We start from the raw sequence: 23,838 nt of genomic DNA, 5'->3' as shown, positions 1-23,838 counted from the left end.
CCCAGCAGCCCTTCAGCTCCCCTGAGGCAGCATCAGCCTCTGCAGCTGCTCTCTACACTGGGTTAGGGACAGCCTCTTGTGGGAGGGAGAGCACAGCCACCAAACCCATTGAATTAACACACCAAAACCACTAAGCCCTGCTGAACATCGCAGCATTGACATTCTATTTCCATATAATAAATAAATAATAAAAAGCTTATTTTCTTCACCTTTCAGTATCTGGTGTTTTACTTTCTACTGGATAAATCTTCAAGCTTTTTCTCATTGTATGTAATACCTTCATCTTTAAAGTGCTCACAGCTCCTCAACCTAGAGCTTTACTTACTGCAAATAACCTCAGCCTTGCTGCAGTAGGATGCAGCTGGGAAGCACAGCTGGCCCTCAGATCAGTAATTGCATTTTCTCCTCACCTAGGTCCTTGAAAACTGCTCAGCCACCCCTAGAGTGAGAGCTCTGGGGCAGCACCCTGGGTAAAGGTAGCATCGTGCCAGCAGTGCCCTGTGTGCTGTACCCTGCTTGTGCCCAGCTGGATTACCATGGCTTGAGCAGAGCTGGTCTCTGGCAGGGGGTGGCCAAAGTCTAGCTGAGAGCAGATCTCTGCTGGGCAGGTTTCCCTCTCCGAAGTTGCACAATCCAGGTGGGATTTCCATGACCTGAGGTGGCCCCAAGAGCTCCAGCCAGCCCTGCCTGATGACTCCACTGCAGATTCTCACTCCCCTTCAAATCCTGCCCTGGTCCAGCTCTTCTGCCCAGCACCTGCACCCCAGGTGAAATGAGTTTGACTGGTCTTAGCCCATGGTTTAGCTGATTATGTCCACAGCACAAAAATGAGTTCTGTAGTGTGGAGAAGTTGCTCCTATGGCACTGGGACAGGGTGGCACAGGGGATTCTCTTGAGCTGGGGCTGTTCAGAGTGGCTGTAGTGGGCAGTGTGATAGTAACTAAGACGTCCTACATGGCCAGAGGCACAGGCTGGATGCACTTCTAGGTAGCTCCGGCAGCTATTGGCCTGGAATAAGATGTCACTGAGAGACTGCTGACTGTCCCAAGCCAAAGACCACCTCCCATGGATGTCATAGGAAGTCCCAAAAGTCAAAAAATAAGGAGAAATGGGAAGGTTTAGTCAGAGGCCTTTCTCCTGGAATGAGAGTGGCATGTTGCAAACAGGAGGTGGAGAAGAAAGAGCAGATCACCATGATGAAGGAGGAGCAGATGGAGCTAGGAACTGGTCCTAATTTCGCTTAAATTCCTGGGGGAGACTGAGGCAGAGATGATGCTCATGTATCTGTTTCCCAGCCATCTCCCTGAGGCACACTGCATGGCCTCCAGGCAGTGGGCACAGGTAGCCCAAACCCAAGCCCACCACCCCAGAGCACCCAGCACACCCAGCGATGTCTCCAAGTCAAGAGGAGGCGAGGGCACATCGAAAGCAGCCCTTCCAGTTGCCATTGCAGGGGATGGAGAGGCAGGGCAGTGTGGTGGAGATTGAATCTAGTGATTATTTAAGGGATTTGCTGTCTCTTTCGTTATCCCTCTCCCTCTCTTTTTCCCTTTCTTTCTTTATTTTTTTGTTTTCCCCTTTTCCCTCCCTCTTATCCCTTTCGTGGTGCATTTGTCTTCGAGGAACCTGGGGTGTTCTTTTCATCAGTTCAATCTCTCTCTGGCACTTGAGTCCTGATTGGCTGAAGGACTTAGGGGAAAAAAAAATCTTTAATTAAGTAGATAATCTCTTCTTAGGAAGTTCTGCGGCTCCATTTCACCAACCCCCTTTAGCTCTTACTTTAGGATTGGTTACCCTTTGCAGAAGTTGGGATTCAGGAGGCATACGCCTCTTTATCACACTAGGACCGTCGGGTGGAAAATAGCTCCATCCCTTCCCTAATTCTGTTGTTTCCTTTTTTTTGTTTTCTTTTTCCTCTCGTGGTACCCAAGGTTTTTTTAGGATCTTTCTCTCTTTTTATTTGGATTTTATATTGCACATGGACCCTTATCTGGGCATCTTCTTCCTCACTCCCTTCTTCCAATCCTGCTGTGCCTGGTGAGTATCAAGAGCACCTCAGTCTGTGTGTCACAGGCAGGTGCTCTTCCTGGACACCCTAAGGAGATTCTTCTTCACCTTCCTAAATGTCCCCTTTCCCACTTAGCTCCATCCTAGTCTTTAATGGGACCAGATATTTAACTAAGTCCCAACACATTCGTTGGCAGAGAGGTTAGATCTAGTTTTCCCCCTCACCTCCCAGCAATAACTATATGGGCCAAATCCTGAGCCAGGGAAGAACAGAGTAGGGGAGAGTGGAAGCAGAGGATCTGGTCGCTGACTTCCAACTGGGAAGATAACCCAATGGGAAAGCTAGGGATTTCTGTTTCTCCAAAGACTCACAGTCAGTTTGTCTCTGGTCTTAATCAAATCAAGCGGGGCTTCTCCCGTGCTCCCCAAATAGGACAGTACCTGATTAAGAGCTCAGAGCCCGCAGGGGTGTTACATCTGCAGGAGCATCACTCCGGATGAGCAGCCTGAGACCCGGGCTCCTTGGCAGGCACAGGGTCAGGATTACACATGTCTGAAATGCACGTATTAGGATTTCCTGGGGAGAAGCTTTCGCTGCAGAGATTTCTACAGCTTGGTTCCCATCCACCTGGGTCCCGTCAGACCAGCTCCCCTGTCTGCAAACCTGCAGTCATCTCCTGTGGGCATCCTGCTCTGTCCTAAAGATGGTTTCAGATTTGTTTTATAAGGGTAAGCTGAAAGGCATTACAGCTACATGAAATTTCGTATCATTCCTTGCAAGGTATATTTACAGCATACCCAAATGGACTAAACTGATCTGCCTCTGTAGGTGTTTTTTCCTTTGTGTTTTTTACTGAGCAGTAGTAAATTTTACTGAATTTATTCTCCATTTCTGTGATGCCCTGGGGAGTCTGCTTCACAGGTAACAGACTCATCGCTAACAGCAAGGAAAGTCTTCTCCCGTTCAATTACCAAAATCCCCTGCTTCCCCCATAGCAGATCTCCAGGGTTATTACCATGGATGGAGAAACCAAAATTACAGAGAGACAAACTCAGGAGTAAATGGGAACTTGCTCCTGTTAGGCTGGGAGTGAAATTTATGTTCTTGCAGAGATTTTCTACTCCCTTCATTAAAAGAATTATGTGTCAATTTGTATATGTCTAAATATTATACAGCAGCAAACTCCAGATAAATCTCCCTTCTGGAAAAAGAGGAATATGTACTTTATGCAGAGATAGGCGAGAACTCATTCTGATTTTATCTTTATCTTTCTGCTGTCTGTGTCTTGCTTTCCTCAATATGAACAGGTTTAGAATACATTATTTATTTTTTTTAAATCAACATTTTAAAGAAACAGTTCAAAGGGGAGAAATTTCAGAGCGCAAAGTAGACTTAAATACAGAAGTCCCAGGCATTTTCAATGGAAATTGGATGTCTAAATTCACTGTCTGCCTTTCAGAAGTTTTTATCTAAGAGGAAAGTTTATATCTATCAATCAAGAAAGACGTTTCTCTCTGCATGGGGCTCATAGGTCATGATTTCCTAAGAGAAAGTAAAATTGCCAACTTTATTCAGAACTATCATATTACAGATCCTGTCCCTTAAATCTTGAGGAGAAAAACAAAAGCCAGGTTCATGGGAATCATACAATAATCTGCTTGCAATTTTTGCTATATCTGATCCAAAAGCTTAAAACACAAGAAGGTAGTTTCTTCCTATGATTTAATTGTGAGAATTGGGAGCGGGGGGCAATATAGTTCAACAATAATGATTTATATGTATATGTGGCCACTTCCCTTCTGTGAGCGTGAATTAGATTCTGCCATGTTAGCTAGGTTGAATGGTCAATGTGTTCCTAGATGAGCAAAATGTCAGGGTTGCATTTAGGAACCTAAAAAGAAATAGGATAGGAGAAATGAAATAGAATAAAAAAGTAAGGCTCCAATTGCTACTGAGTTGCTGCCTGTTCTTCTATCCCATGGGAATAATGTATTAACCTCTAACACAGCAGCTGGTTTCTGAATGTTTTTTACATTTCATCTGTGCCATTGCCTTTAGTTTTCGGTGTCACTGGTTTTCTAACAACTCAGGGGAGTGGTACTTGAGAATGAAACCCAGATCCAAAGCGAAATTGTATCCATTTTCTGTATTTACAGTAATGTCATTAGTGTAAATACAGCTTTATAATTTTCTGAAGAGCTGAGCCAGCAGCACAGTAGCATGAGCAGCTGATAAGTTATCAAATACTTTAAGCAATACCACCACCTCCCTCCTCAGTTTAATATGCCCCAAGAGCCTTACGAAACCTCCTGTTAAAGTTGCAACTGAGCAGAAATTATCAGAGGCTTATTAGCATTAGATATGTGTAAAATATAACGGGACAGCTGCTTGGCAGGGTTATTTGTTTTCAGGTTCAATAAAATTGCAATAGGGAACTCCTGCTGTAGATATTAATTAGCTTTGAGACAATTTCCTAATAGCAGACGCAAAGAAAATCACTTGCCCTAGATTTGTCTTTTACTTGGATGCGTGGAGTTACAGAGAGGCAAGCAGCGTGCCCTTCCCAGGGCTCTGCATGGGCTGGGAATAGGGCTGAAGAACTCGGTGGGACTCCTTTCTCTACCTTCTGATGTCTGTCCCTGCTCCACTTCAGTCCTGTAGCACTGTGCTGGAGTTTGAAGGTAGAGGGAAAGAAGTTCAGGTATCTAAAACCCTGTGAGCTTTCTTAGATAAGGGAAATAATTTCAAGTGGTTCCTTTGAAGTGTGTCATTTCAGACAGTTTTAAATCAGTGTGGTGACACTGAAGTCATGGGGGCTGGTTTACACCTGCTGTGGATGCACCTAGCTGGTTAGCTTTTAGTGTTACATTCCACTTTCCTTTACAGTGGTATGGAAAATTAGTAGAAATAAACTAAATAAAAATCATACTACAGAGACAAAAATGAAGAGAGATTAATTTTCATAGTGATTCCTGTTTGTAACACAGGGATGACTCTAGTGGCATTAGCAGTTTTGCAATACATCCGTGGCTTAATTCCTCTCTGCCCTTGCTGGAGACTGTATCCAAAAGAGATATGCATTTTGCTTAGCTAGATCGTATAAGCAAAAAAAAAAGAGCACAGATTTTGTCTCCGTTATTACCTTTCCTTCACTCTCAGTGCAAAAATGAAGAATTTCAGCTAGCCTCCAGCCATACAAAAGTCCCGTCTCCCCTTCCCCCAAACCCACTTGCAGCTGCAGGAGTTAAATGTGGGGGGTCAGGTGTACCAGTCTAAATGAATCCTTTACTTGTCTAAGTCCTACAAACCCGCTCAGCAGCGTGCCTGCCTGTGGATCAGAGAGCTCAGGGAAAATGCCTTCTGTCTCTCTGACTTAATAAAAATGTTTAGAATATCCTACTGGGAAATTGCTACTGTACCATTTATTGAGCTGCAGGTGATGAACCAGCATATCCTGAACTTGGCCTTTTTGTGAACCTCGAGGTTTATCCTGTGAGGAGCAGATCCTCTGCTTCAATGCAGTTATGTCAATTGACACCTGCTAACAGGCTAGTTTGCTGTAAACCCTGAACTTGTGGATTACTGTCCTCCTCCTAAAGCTACCCTTCCAACTGCTCAGATGTTCCTAATCCAAGATGAGGCCAGCAAGGGTTTGAAACAAATCCTTCTTGCATGCTGTGAATTCAGCTTTTCCTACCCAGGTAAGAAGCAGAGCAGATGGGATGTATCTCTTGTTTTGGCCACAACAGCAAGATAAGAAAGGACTTGCAGTTCTCTAGATCTTGCCTATACAGGAGCATTTTGCAAGGGCTTTCTCACAGCTGCTATCAGGGGCTCAGATTCACACTGACACCATCCTGAGTGTGGTCCCCATAGCAAAGCGCTTAAGGTCAAGGCAAAAGACGTGAGGGAAACGAGATGGAAAATGACTTGTTCATGCTGCTACCCAGTTGCGTTAGGATGGGGACCCATGGAGCTTAGACAGTCTGAATAGCCCCAGGTTCATGGCCCTGTGTGATTCAGGTCACCCGATGCTCTAATCACCCGGCTACAGATGCCGTCTCTCCAAGTCCCAGGAAATATTTAATTAGCTGTACAATGCAGAAGCAGCTCCCAAAGGAAAATTCCTCTGCAAAACAGCCAGCGACTTCGTGCTAAAGTACCCACGGGGGCTGGAGTGTAGCTGGGTCTGAATCTCAGGCCTGGAACAAAGGAAAGGATCTCCTGCTCTCGCAGTGCTCTGGCACAGCCCTCTCCCTCCAGTTTTGGCCCAAGGGAATCTTTCCCAATGCAAGCTTCATCAATATGGATGAATTTCCACCAAAAAAAAAAAAAAAAGAGACTTGCCAGAGTAAAACTTTGCAAACCAGTGCTCTCAGTTCTGCCTAAACTGTGAGCAATAGCAAAGGTTGGGTTTCTCGTGATTTTTACCAAGCTAAAATAATGAGATCACCTCTTTGTGGTGTACTTCGGAGAGGACCTCTGAGGGCAGTTCTAGCGCAGGTGAACAGGCTCGCCAACCACAGGAGCGGTTTTCCAGGGCAGGGAAATGCCCTAAGTCTCTCATGCGTCTGATGTCTGAGCACCAGTCCTGCCACCCTGTCTGCCCCCATGTGCATGGCACCGCTGCAACATGGCTACACTTTCTCCCCTGGTCTGGGATGGCAGAGCCTGCTCCTGCCTGTGCTCAATCCCTTGCTGGGATGGATCCACATTCTCCATGCTGGATTTGTAGCAGAACAGGACAGTGCCTTTCTCTCCTTTACCAGGCATACCTGTCGCTTCAGACAGCATCACTTGAAAATACACAGGGAGAAAAGCCTTACCCTAGGCTGCACCTTTCTCCTCTATATCCAGCCATGGTCACCCAGCTACTGGGATTTTCAGGGAATGGAGAGGAGTCAGAAAAAGCAGCAAACATCACTGCACACCAGGTAGCCCAACTGCAGCTTGGAGCTTGCTGCTCCACTCAAGGGATAGATGTAGGTTACAGCTCTGTAAGGGCTAGCTGAAAAGGGGAGGCATCCTTCACTGGGAGACATCCAGCATTTGGAGCAGAACATAATCTCAAGGAGAAGCCCAGCTCCTCTCAGTGCCTGCTCTAGCTTTTTCCCCACTCACTCCCTACAAGGTGAGTACTGGATTCCCAGTGGTGGTCACTGAACCCCATAGAGTCCTAATGCTGACTGACATTTGCACTGAAACGGGCTTTCATGCTAGAGGAAGAGACTCAGGCCAGCATTGGCTCTGCTCTGCAGGCCCCTGAGGAGAGTGATGAAGACCAGCCTTGTGGTCCTTGGAGATGATCCCTTCACACCTTCAGTGGGAACTCCAGGAAGTTGTTTTGGCTAGAACCTCACACCTTCCCCTTGTACCCTCACTGCCCCCCGTGCAGTGCCCAGCAGGATGGGGAGGAGAGTGCAGGCAGCCAGTGCTGGCGCCACAAGAAAACAAGGGACCGTGAGCTGAAGGGATGCTGCCAGGACACACACTGTGAAGGAACAGCAATGTGACCTCCTCCTTCCCTTGGCATAGTCCAGCTCCTGGCACTGGGGGCAACACTACCCCGAGTTAAGCCAAGCAGCAGTTTGGTAAGGTAAAAAGCAAGGCTGGTGGAACAGGAAAACACTAGAAAAATGGATGGATTGGCATGAAGGGTAGATGTGCAAAGAAAAGCAAAAGGAGGGAGCAGCGGGGGGATTGCAGCCTGGTTGGAGAACAGGGGTGTGGGGGAAGGAGAAAGCAGCATCCTGGCTCACAGGGAGCAGCACAGGGAGAGACCAGAGGTGCCTGCAGCCAGGAGACAGGCAGGCTGTGGGGGCGAGAGGAGAGCCCTGGGATGCCAGGCATTCCCCAGGCCCCTCCACCATCACCCCCTCCCTCTGACACCGTCTCTGTCTTCCAGGTCAGTGAATAATTTCCTGATGACGGGCCCCAAGGTAAGAGAAATCCCTTTGATCTCTGTCGCTGATTCCACTAAACCCAGGGAGGGAGGGGCTGCTCCTTCCCACTTCTCTCCACGCAGCCTTAGCCAGAGCTCCCCGCACCCCCATGTTTCCAGCAGCAAGACAGGAGCATCAGGAGTGACCTGCTACGAGCTGCAATTCCTTGGGCTCCCCAACCAAAGGTTCTTTTAAGCTGGTTGGGGCCAGATTTTGGAGTTTGTCTGTTGGCACCAGCTGAGGGTGTCACTTGCCATCTGTTACCTCCTGATGATCAGGTTAGCATCAGAACCCACATTCATTGAGCTGGAAAGGTACTTTCTATAGGCCTTGCAGAACACACCTCCCCAAGGAACACAACTGGAATTGCCAGGACCTTGTTCAGTATTTCTGACCCCATGCCTCCTTGTACCCCTCTTTCAGAGGCTTCTTTTCCTAGCCAGGACCCTTTGTAAAATTCACCCCATTTTTGTTCTGGCTGTTCTCCAGGAACACCTCCAAGCCCATCTGGTTCTTTCTACAGGTCTTAATGCTACAGTGGAGTGACCTTGCCCCAGAGCACTGTCTGTCCCCCTGGGTCTGCAGTGAAGGAGAGGGCAGGCTGCGGCAGCTGCTGGCCTGGGGCTCAGTGGTCTCTGAGGAGAAGGCTCTGCCTCCTCTCATGCTGGGGAGATAAAGGGCTCCCCATGGCAGGGCTGGCTGGCACACCTCCTAACCTGGCTAACAGCCACCAGCTCAACCTTCTCCCTTGAGAGGCTCAGGCTCTGACCCAGCATAGCACAACATGCATTTGCTGCTGCTAGTGCTCCCCAGGGAGCCAGACCTGGAGACCTCAGCTCTGTACGTACATCTTGTCTCTGCAAGATGGCATGCAAGTCATTTTCGATTGAAAGCCAGCCTCCTGGGGAGCGTGGGGCCATGTTCTGCCTGTTGTTTTGCACTGTGCTTCACCATCCATCTAGACCCCAAAGCAGCAGGACCCACAATATGCAGCACAGGGCAGGAAAGCTACACCCGCATCAGCCCCACTGCTGGGGCTGGGGCTACACCAGCTTTGCACTGTGTGATGGAAACTGGAGCTGCTGAGTGACTCTCCTAGGAGCAGCCTGGGGACATTCCCATCCTGTCACCCACGGGCTTGTCTCTGCATGCTGGCCATTGCACCCAGGCTGTTTTGCCACCCAAACACCTGAGGTTTTGCCCCAGTGTTAGGGGGGCTGAGCAGGGCACGCACCATTCCCCTCCTGACCTGCTGCTGTGCTCCTAGGCCTACCTCATCTACTCCAGCAGTGTGGCGGCCGGGGCGCAGAGCGGCATCGAGGAGTGCAAGTTCCAGTTCGCCTGGGACCGCTGGAACTGCCCCGAGAGGGCATTGCAGCTCTCCAGCCATGGCGGGCTGCGCAGCGGTAAGGAAAGCATTGGATACCGCTACCGGCACCCCCCGCTGCAGGTTAGGGCTGGGGGGACCCCTCTCTTCTCAAGTGCCTCCTTTTCTTCCCCGTCCCCACCTGGGATGTGCCTCTCCCAGGAATGCCCAGGGGCTCTTCACGGGTGACAGGCCTGGGTGTGGAGGGACTGGCAGCAGACAAGGGACCAGGGTCCCAGGCAGAGGTGGACAGAGGTTTTAGAGTGGGGTCTTGCTGAGGCAATTACAGCACAGGGTAATGCTCAGGGGCTGGGATCAGGTCCCGTCAAGGTTATCTGCTCAGATGCAGGCCTTGCAGGTATTAAATGAGAGCCAAAGGCTGAGCGAAGTCAGATGATTGCTACGCTGCTCCTGGTGGGTAGGTGTATGGTCACTGCTCTGAGCCCTGCACAGTGTGCAGCAGAAGGGAAGACTCAAGGGGGCTGTGGGGAAGGAGCTGTTTGATCCTTGGAGAAGGCCACTTTCCCTCTGGGGTGTGTTAGTGAGATCTAGGGACATTTGGCTGTCTGTGCTGTATGGCCACTGCCGAGCTCCCACAGGGGCAGCCAAGTGCTAGATTTATCTGCACCCTTGGAAATGGCACGAGTCAGTCTGGTTTGGATTTGGGAACTTCTGTCTTTGTGCAGCTCAAGACAAAACAAAGCTGATCTGCCATGTAGGGCTTCCTCTCCACTCCACAAAGCCCTGCCCATTGCAGGTCTCTTCCTACGCTATCTCATGCATGGCAGGAGTCATTTCCAGCACTGGTCTCACTGTGGAATCTGCTCTCCCTGTATTCCCACTTGGCAGCAAACCGGGAGACCGCTTTTGTCCATGCCATCAGCTCCGCAGGCGTCATGTACACACTGACCCGGAACTGCAGCCTGGGGGACTTCGACAACTGTGGCTGTGACGACTCCCGCAATGGACAGCTGGGTAAGGAGAGGCCAGCGGCCATCCCTCTTCACATCCCTGGCAGCAGAAACAGCTCTTCTCTCCTCTGCTGAGGCCTTCAGAAACAAACAACTCCTCTTCCTGGTCCCTGCACCCAGAAGAAGTAGTGCCCAGAGCAGAGCTTTGCCTGGCTCAAACCAAAGTAGCTCTGTGGAAGCTAATGGGGCCGCCTCCAGTTTACACCAGCTGAGGCCAAGCCCTTGATGTTTTCCATTACTTTCTGAATGAGCATGAAAGCAGAATGGGGTGGCAGTTTCCCTGGTTCAAATTAAGAACAACTCTGTTTAAGCTGCTGGAGGGAATGACTGTACCATAAGGCAGAGGAGAGGATCTGATGTCATGCATCTAAATGGCAGGTCTGGTTAGAGCAGTGCTGACCAGGTGCCTCAGGACTCCCAGGGTCAGCAAGACCACGGTGGCCCCAGAGCAGACTTACCAGGAGGGAAAGCAGGGTGGCATTCATAAAGCCCTCCAATGTCTGCCAACGTGGCAGGCACACGAGAGCACAGCCAGGAGGGCTGCTGTGGTAGCACACAGCCTTCATCCCGTTCCCATCACAGTGGTACCCAGGCCTGCAGCCACTAAGGAATCCTGTGTAGAGAACCCCCAGCTGCCCTGCTGCAGCTCTTGGCTCAGCTTTCATGGAAAACATTGACATTTCAGTCTTTTGTTTTGAAATGAAAGATGTCTAATGTCAAATTACCAAATCTTTTAAAAGCCTTGCCTCACCCAGCAGCACCAGAGTTGGTATGTGTCAGTTTATGACAAACTCCCCTGGAATATCCAGTATTTAACAAGTTGCTTTATTGGCTAATAGTTTTGAAACAGGCACTAGTGCTTAGGTGTCTGAGATGTGGGATAGCCCATCTCTAGCAGAGCAATGACACACCAAATTTTATCTCTTCTGGAAAACTGAGTTAGTCATGCTACACTTCCTTGCCCCAAAACAGCTGTTTTTATGAAAATTTTCCACTATAAACTGAAAACCTTGGGAAGCAAAGAAAACATTTGGGTTTGTCTGAAACAGTGTGATTCAATTCTAAATGCCATTACGCTGAATCCAAGTTGGAGAAAGGTTTGCATTCTCCCTTTGGTCCCAAGCACTTGATTTGGAGTTCACTGTAACTACCCGCCTCCCATGAGACACCCCTGCCTTTCCCTGAGAGAGGGGACTGCCATGCTCTGGTGAAGCCCAGGCAAGAGCCAGGCTTTTCAAGAGAGGCTCAAGGCCATTAAACCGCAACTCCCAAGACGTACCACCAAGGCATGTTAGGGTCAGAATGTTCCAGATCTGAAATCTCCATAAAGGATGTGGCATTCTTCTCTAGGAGGAAAAGAAGCAAACCGCATGACATGTTTCCAGTCAGCCGAACTGTTACTGAGCTCCCACGCAGTTAGGAAAAGTACCCTCCGCATCTTGCTATGCAGTTTTCCAGCTCTGTGCCGATTCCTTTGTTTCTTTATGATAATTGGAAAATCAGACCCTTCTGGGGCCTGATCATCAGGATTCTGGGTGTGCCAAAAAGAAGGCCTCCTCGATACATGTGTGCCAGGCAGGAGTCATTTGCTAGCAGAGGGGAATCTGTTCTCTCTGACCAGGATGCCTGCACCACTTTGCTAATCCATGTTAGCAAGATGGTGTCCCTGCAAGTCAGACTGAACCAGCTCAAGTCAGGGTTTGAGGGAAGTTGATGAAGACCCAAAGCTTTATCAATATAGCTGCTAATGCATGATAATGAACAGCTTCTGAATCCTGCTCCATAGAAAGCCTGGAAATTCCTGAGTTTGTCATACAGGACATTGCCTGCATGAGGCAATGTCCTATACTACTATCCAGGCCTCAACAGAAATGCATGAGCTGAAAGGGAGGGAGTTGGGGAGTATCAAGAGGCAAAAGGCTGGATTTGCCCCACAGCCTCCATTCCATCACTTCTGAGACCCTTTCTCATCCCCAGAGCCACAAGCCAGGCAGGCAAGGGGCTGGCTCCCTAACATCACATCTCATCTTTCCCAGGGGGCCAAGGCTGGCTGTGGGGAGGCTGCAGCGATAACGTGGGCTTTGGGGAAGCCATTTCCAAGCAGTTTGTGGATGCCCTGGAGACTGGACAAGATGCCAGAGCTGCTATGAACCTGCATAACAATGAGGCGGGTAGAAAGGTGAGCTGCTCTCTCCCCCCAGACCTGAGAGTGCATACCAGACTGGCTCTGGCCATTCACTGTGCACAGTCACAACTTGCTGTGGCTGAAAGTGCATGTCCAGAAGAAACAACCACCCTGTCAAGGAGAAGGAGGTGGCAGCAGTGCTGACGGGATGGGTGGTGTTTGTTGTAAGGTGGCAAACCGTCCGTGATTACACTGTTAATGGCTTCCTGCTGCCCTCTTTCTCCCTGTTGAAGTAGAGGAGTACCATGGAGAAGCAAATCTGTGAGCTTTAAGCCAACACCCCTGGGCAGGACCACTGTGCAGGGAGGGTCAATGGCAAACCCCTCCTGAAGGGCCTGGAGCCATGTTTCTCCATGTACTGCTGCACGAAATGACCCCTCTGGGCTTTTTCCTGAATCCCCTCTCTCTCCTCACCCCATAGGCTGTGAAAGGGACCATGAAGCGGACTTGCAAGTGCCATGGTGTGTCGGGGAGCTGCACCACCCAGACCTGCTGGCTGCAGCTGCCTGAGTTTCGGGAGGTGGGCACTTACCTCAAGGAGAGGTACCACAAAGCCCTGAAGGTGGACTTGCTGCAGGGCGCAGGGAACAGCGCTGCCAGCCGGGGTGCCATCGCCGAGACCTTCAGCTCCATCTCCAAGAAGGAGCTGGTCCATTTGGAAGACTCACCCGACTACTGCCTGGAGAACAAGACACTGGGGCTGCTGGGCACGGAGGGCAGGGAGTGCCTGAAGCGGGGCAAGGCGCTTAGCAAGTGGGAGAAGCGGAGCTGCCGGCGGCTGTGTGGGGACTGCGGGCTGGCGGTGGAGGAGAGGCGAGCTGAGATGGTGTCCAGCTGCAACTGCAAGTTCCACTGGTGCTGCGCCGTGAGGTGCGAGCAGTGCCGCAAGCGTGTCACCAAGTACTTCTGTGTCCGCAAGGAGAAGCGGGAGCGCAGCGGCGGCGGGGCTGGGCGCAAGCTCAAGAGAAAGCTCTAACTTGTTTCTGCTCCTCCGTGGTCCTGTCTGCCCCTCTCCTCTCCTGCCCTCCCCATCAGCCCCCAGCACCATTTCCTTTCGCTTAGTTCTGTCTCATCCCCAGTGCTGCCACACAAGGGGCTGGGTAAAGAGCTTATATGAGACCCCAGGCCTTAGCCATACATGGCGTTTCCCATTAGTGTAGTGGGTGGATGACTTCTGGGAAGACCTTTAAGCGTTGGCAAAGCAAGGTGAGATTTGGTCTGTTCAACTCAGAGTCACTCTATCCAGTGACCATGGTTTTCTTGTTGGAAACACAGGCAAGCTCAATGGCTCCTGCTCTTTTGAGCTTGTCTGTTCCTCAACAACCACTAAGTGAGATCAACACTTAGGAAAGCACAAGGAAGCAAGATGGCATCACCAGAGTTGGGAAACCCAGAGTGGTAATCTCTACACCAGAAGATATTTCTAGTACCCTAAAAAAACAGAGGAACTAAAATAAAGTTGTTACTGCCTTTTATTACATACTACATTATGAGGGAATAGAAAAGGTCTGCAACTCCTTCCTGCAGTAAGCCAGCCTCCACAAGTCCCATAGCATCACTTCCCATCTTTTGACAGCTTTGCTAAACTCTCCAGTGCTTTACTTTGAATTTGAGATGGCAGCAGCGCGATTGAAGCTTCTGCTTGATCTGTAAACAGCCGTCCTAAAGAGGAGTCCCATCATGGGCTTTTAAAATGTTTTCTCTGTATCTTGAGCATCTGGGTCTGTTCTCCCTTTTCACCCCAGCATCCCTGCCAAAGCTCTTGACTGATGCCATAAAGATGCCTTCACAGTTCTCCAGTCCCTCTTTCCTCCCATATCTCTCCCAGAGAAGAGCTGCCAGCTGAACCCATTCCCCACCTCCTGGTGTACTTGCCAAGCACTCTTACCCTGTCAGCTAACTAACTAAATACTTCCTCCTAGTCTGAGAAAATAATGTCAGTTACTATTTAATGGTGGTGTAAATAGGAAAGTGAAGCACTTTGAAGTTTAATTTATTGCACAGTTACTGTGATGTATACATAACAGTTTTTCCTCTACCACTTATTGTATATATTCTATAGGCTAAGCAAGAAGCAGGAAGATTTGGTTGAAGCATCTCTGTTCCCTTGCCTTGGTTGGGGTAGGGAGGGAAGAAGCTATCAGCTGCAGGACCTGGGGAAGCTCACTGCACCATCAGAGCGATCTCCCCTGGCCTGTGAGGTTATCATCTGCTTTGCTATTTGAAGTGTCCTTTTGCCAGATGAGAAGCCAGCAGAGCTAAGTTACTCACCATTAGACCTGTCTTGTAGCCAATATTTGTAAACCCATAGCCAATGCAATAAATCAGTAGCCAAGTGCTTGCAAAACGTTGTTGTGTCTAAGTAGTTGGGTGTCTTTATTCATCTAATTGTGTGGATGTATGTGTGTGGATGTACATAGTTATAGTGCTGGAGAGTAAAACCCAGCTGCTTACTCATCTGTTGAGCATCAGAAGAGCTGACCAGTTCTCTCCATGCAGCAGAACCTCAGCCTCCACCACGAGGAGAATGGGCCTGCTCTCTCCTTGAACTCGCTTGAGGTTACATCTAACTGCAATGCGGCTGCCAGAAGGAAAGAGGGTGGATAGGGGGCCAGACAGGGGCCCAGTTACCTACTTCAGAGATGCTACATTGAAGATACTTAGCAGTCTGTATGTCTCTTTTAGTTATCAAATACTCCCTTGATCCTAGGACTACTTCATGGGGGGTGGCAGTTCGCACCTACGCAAGCTGGGGTCTCACCAGAGCAAGAGCATTCATGTCAATCTGGCCCTTCAAAAACTGCAGGAAACAATCTTGGCCCGTTCTCAGGGAAACCTGAAACACTGCCCCTTCACACACAAATCATCAGCTGTTTGTGCACAGGTTCTTATTAACACAGTGATCTCACCTTCAGGCTCTTTTGCATTTCTGTCAGCAGTTCCTCCACCCATTGACATGGTTTAGTGGTGGTCTTGGCAGTCCTGGGGTAACGGTTGGACTTTATGGCCTTAAAGGTCTTTTCCAACCTATTTGATCCTGTGATTCTATGTCCCTGTGCTGGGAAGGCATCCTTGGACAGGAAAGCAAAGATGTGGCAAGAGCCTGTCACTTAGCAGGGAAAGCTCCATCATGGGCTGGCTTGAGGACCACTGCAAGGCAGAGGACAGCTTATACCCCCATGCCCCTCTGTGCCCACCATTCCATGGCCAGCTGGAAAGGTAAGAGAAGATGTGGAAGCCGCTTCCCGTTTCCTCCTCACTCAGCACACCACAGGGACAGTGCCACCCATCCCTCCCCTGCCGACAGCACTGCCCCACACGTCTGCCTGCGAAGGCCATGGCAGAGCCCAGAACGTGCCCGCTGGGCGCAGTGCCTCCTGTCGGCGCAGGGGCCGCGCGGGGAGCGTTACAAACACCGGCCCCACCGCCACACGCTCCTTTCTGCGGGCGAACACAGCGACACCGCAGCTGCAAAATGTGCTGACCTCAGCAGCAGGTCGGGGCCGCAGGGTCCCCCCTCCCCGGTGCAAGGAGCCCCGAGCGGTAAAAGCCCTGCTGCCATTGTGCGGCAGGATTGGATGCTTCCATGTATTCATTTCGGTTTAATGAAGGCGCATTCCTCAGAGGAGAAATATTTACATTCAGCTTCCCAGGTGGTCACCTTCGCTCAGATGACACACAAACAGGCAGCCCCCCGCTCCCTTTTCCAATCCAAACCTCTTTAGAGGGCTCGGGGAGGAGGGGAGCAAGGGGAAGGGGGGCTGCTGGGGGGAAGCAGAATAGAGAAGGGAACAAAATGCTAATAAATCAGCCAGCCAGCCCTTTTCCCCTCCCCTCTGTGGAGTCAATGGAAAGTGTCATTTCACATGCTAATCCCCCTCCGCTCTCTTCACAACACCTTTTCCGAAAAGTGTTTGGGAAAAGTCCTTGTGGCCCGTTTACAGCTCCCTGCCGCTTTGGATTCCTTCTTGTCTAAGGCCGCGGCCCCCGTGTGGGTCTCTCCCTCCAGCAGGGCTCCTTACAAAAAACATCTCAACAAAGACTTTGGAGTTCATCAGCCTCCCACTGAAATTCACAGCTGCTGAACAAACTAATCCCCTCTCTTGGCCTTTCTTCTTTTCAATGGGTTCTTGGCTTCAAAGACACTTTGGGAAAGGACTTTGTGGGGACTCACACTGCTCCCTCAATAGAAGTTAGTGCAAGCATTATCTTCAGAGCAAGTGGCTTTACAAACAAATACTGCCTAACAATCTCTGCCCCTCCAGCTCCCCCAAACACACACAAGCCTAGCCTGCAGACATGATGTTATCGGCAACAGGATTAGAGCTCTGTTCTCTGTGCCCGGGGATCTTTCCTACTGACCCCCCCCCCCCCCCAATTCTTTGTCAACCCAAAGGCCTTCTCTCCCAACAGAAATGGCTTCTCTGTCGAGCTGCAAGGGAGATGCTGTGGTAGCGTATGCCCACATGGGAGGAGGCAGTGCTGAAGGGCTGCTGCCCATAGACCAAACACTGTCACCAGCCAGCTGAGATAGTGCTATAAACAGAGGAGCATTTTCCAGTGGGGATTGCAAGGTTGTATACTGCACCAGGGTCACCAAGCTTCCATCACAAGCCTCTCAAAGACCCTCGAACGGGTCACCTTGCTTCCCCCTGCCTGGTTTCCCTGCTAAGAGTTTTAGGAACTGCTTGCTGGGGTAAACCTGAAGCAGAACTGAGCAACAGTAGGACAAAGGGGCAAGTGGGAAGGACTCACAGCAAAGGCAGAATAAATAGCCAGACTCTGCATGAGTCCATGGGTAGCAGGAGCTGTGTGTGCTGGAGGGAACTAGAGTCATATACATCTTAGAAATACATGGAAAACACACGCTTATTTCTCAGCAGTGCAAGTGGCCTGAGTTAAAGGGAGGGGCTGGACTGCACAGGGTACTGTAACTGGATCCAGAAAGGCACAATCTAAGAAATAACAGGCTTGTTAAATGATCTCAGAAAGCTAGGACTTCCCTTATATACTTGTTAAGCAAATGCTACCTCCAGGGCTACCAGGTCACTTGTGTTATGACCCCTTCTGATGCCGTACTAGTGCTGCCTTTGAAAACCAGCTTCCAACTCCTTGGAGGGGGACAGCCAGGAAGCCAGACTGGTTGCTAACTACTCCCAGACCAGGCTGCAAACGCTCTTCCTTACACTTGGGGTTTGCATCTACCAGCAGCAGAACTAACAAAGGCTGGTTTTCCCCGAATGCGTGTGCTGGGTCCATAATACCACAGAACTCTCATAAGCCCTGGCTCCTTCCCAGCAATAGCCCTTCAAATCTTCCCCATCCAAACAGGCTTCCTCAACCTTTACTTCCTCCCATATCCCCCAGCCACAAGCCAAGTAATACAGTCTTGCTTACTTCACAGTTTCATGAGTGCTGGCTGACAGCAAAAAGGAAACTATTTTCTTTGAGATTAGTCTTTTTGCAGAGCTAGTTGGATCCCCCCAACTAACTTAGTACTGATGTTTTATCAACTTCAGCCTTCTTACCTGCTTGAAAGCGTAAATAAAATCAACCAACAGATTCAGAAGTTATTAACTAATGATAGGAATGGACAATTCAGTGGTATAAACCTGATTTCCACATAGGTCAAATCCTTGTCCTAGCTTAACTGGCATGGCTTCAGTGGTGTAGCACTGATTTGCAACAGGAAAGGATCTCATCAAGGGCTCTGTTTACTTACTGACATACTTCCAACTCCCAATACCAAGTGTAAAATCCCCAACACTGCTGTAATTCCCCAAGGGAACCTCAGCCATCACAGGGACCTTGTTGTTTCTAATGAGATGAACAGTCACAGCTGAGGTGGGTGATCTGGAGAAGATCAGTTCTCTGACCCTGCAGCCTTAAAGAGCAGGTAAGGCCTGAGGTCTCCCCACACCAGGATGGCTGCTGCCCACCTCAGCAGAGCCCAGAATCTGGCTCAGCCCACACCATTCTCAACTGCCTGCCTCACCAAAGCTGAGAACTCAGCTCTCAGTGGGTGGCCCTGCACACTCAGGGAAGCCCCTGTAGCCAGAGGTGAAAAAAAAAGCTAGCAGCATCACAAAACACAGCTTTTATTTCACTGTTCTGTAATCTCAGTGCATCAAACCGCAGCAATAGAAACAAGACAGCAGCAACAAGGAGGCACTTTGACCTGGAAAGGACAGAATGAGTGTGTCCTCTCCCTCCCTTCTCTGATTCTCCTCTGTCCTAAGTCTCATGGTAAAGCAGGCTGATTCGTGTAAGTCACTGAACCACGGGCCTGCAATGGCATTATCACTCAAGCGGCAAGCAGAGGAAGTAGGAGCTGGCTGCAGCCAAAGGCTGGAAAGAAGCCTTGCGCCCAGCTAAGGCCCAATGATTATGCTGCCTGGTAAGCATAAAAGAGGGTCAGAGAGAGGAAGACAAGGAGGGAGGAAGAGAGGGAAACACACACACACAGATATGCCCTAAAATCCCATCTGCCTTTCCAGACTTCTTCCCCACAACTGATATGCTTCATTCGTCTATTTTACCCCAAAAGGAAAAGCCACAGTGATGAAAAGCTTCAGCACAGCCATATCCTTGAGACCTGACAGCGCCACCTCCTGCAGCATATTCCTACCACCTTTGCATGCATCTGTTACTTATAGGCAGAATGAATGCACCACTCTTGGAGCAATGAGCTGTCTCCTGCTCAAGTCTGAGCTAGTCAGAGTAGCTTGAGGGGATTCTTATGGGATCTGAACAATCCCTGCTGCTTTTAAAGCCCCTAAACTACCTGAAAAGCCCAGTGTAGGAAGCCTTTAGATAACACCACTTGGCAAAAGAACAACTGTGCTAACATAAAGGAAGTGAAAAAGGCCAAGAGCCAGAGAGGATGGCTTTTAGCCCAACAACAGGATGTGACTGGCTCTGGGGAGGAGCGCATAGAGTAGCCCAACCTGCTAGCGTTCCTGAATGGGAGAGTTGCAAGAGCTGGAAGGGGGAATCAACCCTGGGCCTGAAACATAAGGGCTCAAGCCTGCAGCTTGAGATTGCAGGGGTGCCATTTCCCTATGGGGTAAAAGATACAAAGGAGGGGGGATACAGATTACACAGGGGTAAACAGGAGACTCGACTATGAAAAGAGGACTGGGTGAAGAATAGAGAGTACACCAAAGCTAGCCCAAAGCAGGCTGGTAGTTAGCCCTAGTTGTTACAGGGTATTGTTGCAGAGGGATGAGAGGGTGAGTCAAGGATAAGCATGAAGAGAAAGGAAGAACCAGAGGAGAGATCCTCACTGCAGCCCAACAGAGCAGGGGCACCCCAGCTTAGGTCCCAAGGGCACCCAGCTATCACTCAGGCAGTTTACACTGCAGCAGGGAATACAGCCTGAGGCTCTTCTGTCTGGTGGTGCTGCTGGTGCCAGCCCTGTTTGTTTCCTAAAGAAACATGCCACACCAGCCTGGAAGGGAAGGTGTTTCTTCTTTGTGCTGGGAATACAGGGAAGAGGGAGGATCTCTGTGCAACCTGGACAGCCTGAAATTGAGATTCCTCAGCTGGGAAGCAGCCTCAGACTAGTAAGAAAGAAAAGAGAGAGAAAGAACAGTCTCCAGGAGTCCCAGGCACCAGCGGGCTGTCTGGAGAGTGGATGTGGCCAGGCATGCTGGCCCAGCACAGTTCCAGGCACTAGCACAGACTTAATTCTCCAGAGTCAGGAGAATCCACAACCTGCAGCATATCAACAGGTGAGGCAGTCCACCAGCTCTCAGTCTGCACTGTTCCAGATGCTCCACACTTTACACATTCAGCTTGCCAGCAATGGTCATGAGGACTTTCAGGATGGGCATGAAACCAGAGACCTCACTGAAACTGCTGCTGCTCACCACTTGGGTGTGAACCAGGAGACCCTGTTGGTAGTTCCTAGCCTCAATGCAGTGGGCAATTTCATGGAGACCCATGAGGATGGCTGGAGAAAGCTGCAGGGAGGGAGCAGAAATCAGTCAGCATGCTCAGCATGTAACACAGGCCCCCCTCCCTCCATACCATTCCCTCCTGTTCTCCACCTCATCCTCACCAAACAGCACCTACACGGTCAAGGAAGGACAGATAGCCTGCTTCCTCCCTCTGTTTCCTAAACTAAACAAACAGTAATCTAATGCCCAGGCTGGGTTACAATGAATGCAGGTCCTAAGTAGTGACATTTAGGCATTAACTGAATATCTGATGTACCTGAGGAGGTCAAAGGTCTATACAGCATGGAATCCTGTCTCTGTTCAGGCCTAATAGGGACAACTCAGAGAAAGGGTGTATGTTAAAAGGATTCTTCCCCTGACAGCTATCTCTCCAGCAATTGCCATCAGCAGCTTCAGAGATTTTCAAGCTAGAGGTTCACACTTAACATCTACCCCCAGCTGCCTCTTTCCATCTAGAACTTGCTATATCCCTATGTGCTTCCTGGGGGTAAAAGCACCCCACAAATACCTTTCCAGCTTTTCCTTATGCTATGTCTGGGCCAAGGTTAAGGAAGAAGAGATAAGGCTTGGCTGGATTCAAGGTGTGTTATAAGGTTTGGCACTCCCCTAGCTGGTAACAGTGGGACAGACACCAAGGCCCACCACCCAGTGCAAAGGTGGGATCAGGAACCCAACTGGACCACAGGTAATAGTGGCATCTACTCACTGCCTGCTCACGGAGCTTCTCATACAAACACTCCAGCCGCTGCAATGCATCCTCCAGCTTCCTCCGGGTTTTCTGAAGTGAAACAGGTATTGCTAGTTCCACCAGAGCTTCAAAGCCATCTCTCCCAGAACCAAGTTGTTCTCACTCAGTCCCTCCCCTCCCCTATTCTTCTCACAGCACCTTAAAATTCACTGCATCTCAGCCTAGCTCTGGGCAGCCTTAGGATCTCAGGTGCATTGCACTGCTGTACTAACCCAGCTATTCAACCTTCATATAAGCCAAGTGCTTAAGCCCAAACCAACAGGCATTTCTGCGCATAAAGGGAACCTTTAGGTTATTTCCCAGAAATTGCTACACTGTACTCCCAAAGCACAGAGCAAACATGATGAAGCTGCTGCTACATATAAATTGTCTGACTCTGGGATAGCAGTTTGGGCTCAGTGCTCATCCCAGCATCCACTAAGCAGAGGTATTCTGGAAGGCTTCAAGGTGCCCCCAAACTGTGGGAACACTTAGAAACCTAAGACAATGCTGCCAACACTGCTTCTCTCCTTCCAGACAGTCTGGCCTGATACATTCACGCAACATGATGTGTATGCCAACAGCCTTCCAGGAACCAGGATGGAGAAATTACAGTGACTTGGACACAAAGATCATCTGGCTTTCTATTCCAGCCAGGGTATCTCAGCTTTTCCCTCTAAGCTCTGAGGATGACTGGTAATACTAGCTCTGCAGGAACTATCTATAGACCAAGCTAGTGAAAAAGGAAGCTGAATAGCTGGGCTGTTTCTTCAGCTTTCTTCAAAGAAAAGAGCCAGAGAACAGAACCATTGCTCCAGAGAGGCAATGAGAAGCAGTGGATAAATGCTAGAGAATGCATCTCAGTTCCCAAGAGATGGACAAGCCTACAGCCTAAAGAAAGGAGAAAGATGGAGATTAACTTGGTTATAAGGACAAGACTCTTCCTCTCTTGCCCCAGCCAGAAGTGAAACATCTGTGAGGGCAAAAAAGTTAAAGATCAGAGAAGGGAGGACTTACTGGATCAGTGGCGACAGCAGAGCAGCGCTGCACCAACCCTTCAAATGTGGTCTTCAGAGCCTGGTGCTCAGGGGGCACCTCCTTCCTCTCAACCCTCTCCACGGGTAGCTGGTGATACTGACAGAGAGAGAAGCAGGTGAATAAATGCAACAGGAGCATGAAAGGCTGGAGCAGGTAGATTCCCCTCCTGCAACTACTGACAGAAATAATCTCACCCCTTCGCAAATCCAGAGAATACCTGGAAGCATGGAGTTAAATTATCATCTTCAGACTGTGGTTATAGCTTTAGGCCTCTGGATTCCCAACACTCAGCAGGCTGACAACCAACCTGACCTCCCTCCCTCTCTCCCAACTATACCCAGGTGTCATTTTCCACCCTGGCAATTCATCTAACACACAGGCAGAGGTGTCTTATGAGGGCTGGGGAGCAACATAAGCCCTGCAGCTGCCAAGTAATACGAATCTCAAAAGCTGAGTTGTTTTGCACTTGACAAGGAGCTGGTGGCTGGGGAATGCGCCACTTTCCCTGGGTACCTGCAGGCTGCCTTCCTTCGGTGCTCCTGGGGGTGACTGGCCAGATTCTTGCAACCTGGACAGCTGAGGATGGATCCCTTGGGGCTCAGCGGGCAGGCTCATTACTGGAGCTGTGATGGGGGCTGGAGGAGTAAATTTCTCAGGCAACTACCAGCAGAAAGAAAGAAAAGAAAAAAGAAAATATCAAGAAAACCAAGTCCATGCAGGAGGGTCGGTTACACTCTCCACAGTCAAATCCAACTTCCTTTCTAATTTGCAGAGTGCCCAGTTCTCAAGATGATGTGTAACACACCCCTGTTCTTTCAGTCCCCTGGCTGAGAGTGTGGGGCCCTTCCTCTTGCATCCTAGATGAACAGTCAAAGCGACAGCAAGAAAACTCCTCTGGAATTGTTCAATCAAACAGATCCGTTGCCTCTGAAAGCACTGGTCCTCAGAAAGCCGCCTTGGCTCTGCGACGGCACGAGTCCTGAATGTAGAGATTAGCAGCAGTAAAGTGTCCAACAGAGCAAGTGTTGGGGAAAATCCCACGACATGGGGGGAGAATCCTCTTGCAAACACTTCATCATGCCCCTGCTAAGCCAGAGAGTCAGGATAGATTCACTCCGACAGGGCTAGATCAAAAGGAGATGGCTTTAACAAGAGGCTAATCCTGTTGTAGTGAGCACAGCCTGAAGCAGGTTCCCAGCTATGCTGCCAGAAAAAGGGCGAGAAGTCTGTTCCTAGATAAAGAAGAGGAGTGGGGGGTGGGAATGGTGCCAAAGAAGCTTCTTATCACACCTGCCAGCAGTGATAGAAATGGGTTACTGAGAGCATTGCTGCAAAAAGCTCAGCTCACAGGTCCTCCAGTGCAAACACTATGAGGCAGACAGCAGTAGGAACAACATGGCAGGCAGCTCACAGCTACATCTGTCCCAGCTTCTTTCAGCAGAAGTGCCTTATCAGTCAGCATCAGCATCTGAGGAATATCACTATGGCTCTCACTGTGCCGAGGGGAAATACTGCCCCCAGCTGTCAGGTGTGAAGTAAGCGTGATCTCCCCAGCCATGATCAAAAATGTTGTGTGGGCAAGGGCATAAGATTAAATCCATATTTCTAGAAACATATGACTGGGGAATAGTCAATCTGGG

The 23,838-nt window shown here is 49.7% G+C and overlaps 2 protein-coding genes across 4 annotated transcripts in view; one reads left to right on the top strand and one right to left on the bottom strand.

Moving 5' to 3' along the window:
- Positions 1 to 1,978: 1,978 nt before the first annotated feature.
- Positions 1,979 to 13,497, top strand: WNT8B (Wnt family member 8B). Its single transcript, XM_065671793.1, has 6 exons — positions 1,979 to 2,037; positions 7,914 to 7,947; positions 9,218 to 9,356; positions 10,166 to 10,291; positions 12,324 to 12,466; positions 12,894 to 13,497. Exons 1-6 carry the CDS (start codon positions 1,979 to 1,981, stop codon positions 13,446 to 13,448), a joined length of 1,056 nt encoding a protein of 351 aa, XP_065527865.1. The 3' UTR covers positions 13,449 to 13,497.
- Positions 13,498 to 18,554: 5,057 nt separating this feature from the next.
- The window catches only part of SEC31B (SEC31 homolog B, COPII coat complex component), a 36,836-nt gene continuing 31,552 nt past the window's right edge, over positions 18,555 to 23,838 (bottom strand). For all 3 annotated transcript variants that reach the window (XM_065671792.1, XM_065671790.1, XM_065671791.1), the window contains exons 23-26: positions 22,712 to 22,858; positions 22,178 to 22,294; positions 21,140 to 21,211; positions 18,555 to 20,436 (exon numbers count right to left, since the gene is read on the bottom strand). In XM_065671792.1, the coding sequence (XP_065527864.1) occupies positions 20,257 to 20,436; positions 21,140 to 21,211; positions 22,178 to 22,294; positions 22,712 to 22,858 (516 nt within the window). In that variant the 3' untranslated portion in view covers positions 18,555 to 20,256. The remainder of the gene's footprint in view (positions 20,437 to 21,139; positions 21,212 to 22,177; positions 22,295 to 22,711; positions 22,859 to 23,838) is intronic.

Source organism: Lathamus discolor, chromosome 3, assembly GCF_037157495.1.
Source record: "Lathamus discolor isolate bLatDis1 chromosome 3, bLatDis1.hap1, whole genome shotgun sequence".
In the NCBI taxonomy this organism is placed as follows: domain Eukaryota; kingdom Metazoa; phylum Chordata; class Aves; order Psittaciformes; family Psittacidae; genus Lathamus; species Lathamus discolor.
Note: the sequence above shows the minus strand (reverse complement) of the source record. Positions and strands in the feature narration are given on the sequence as shown.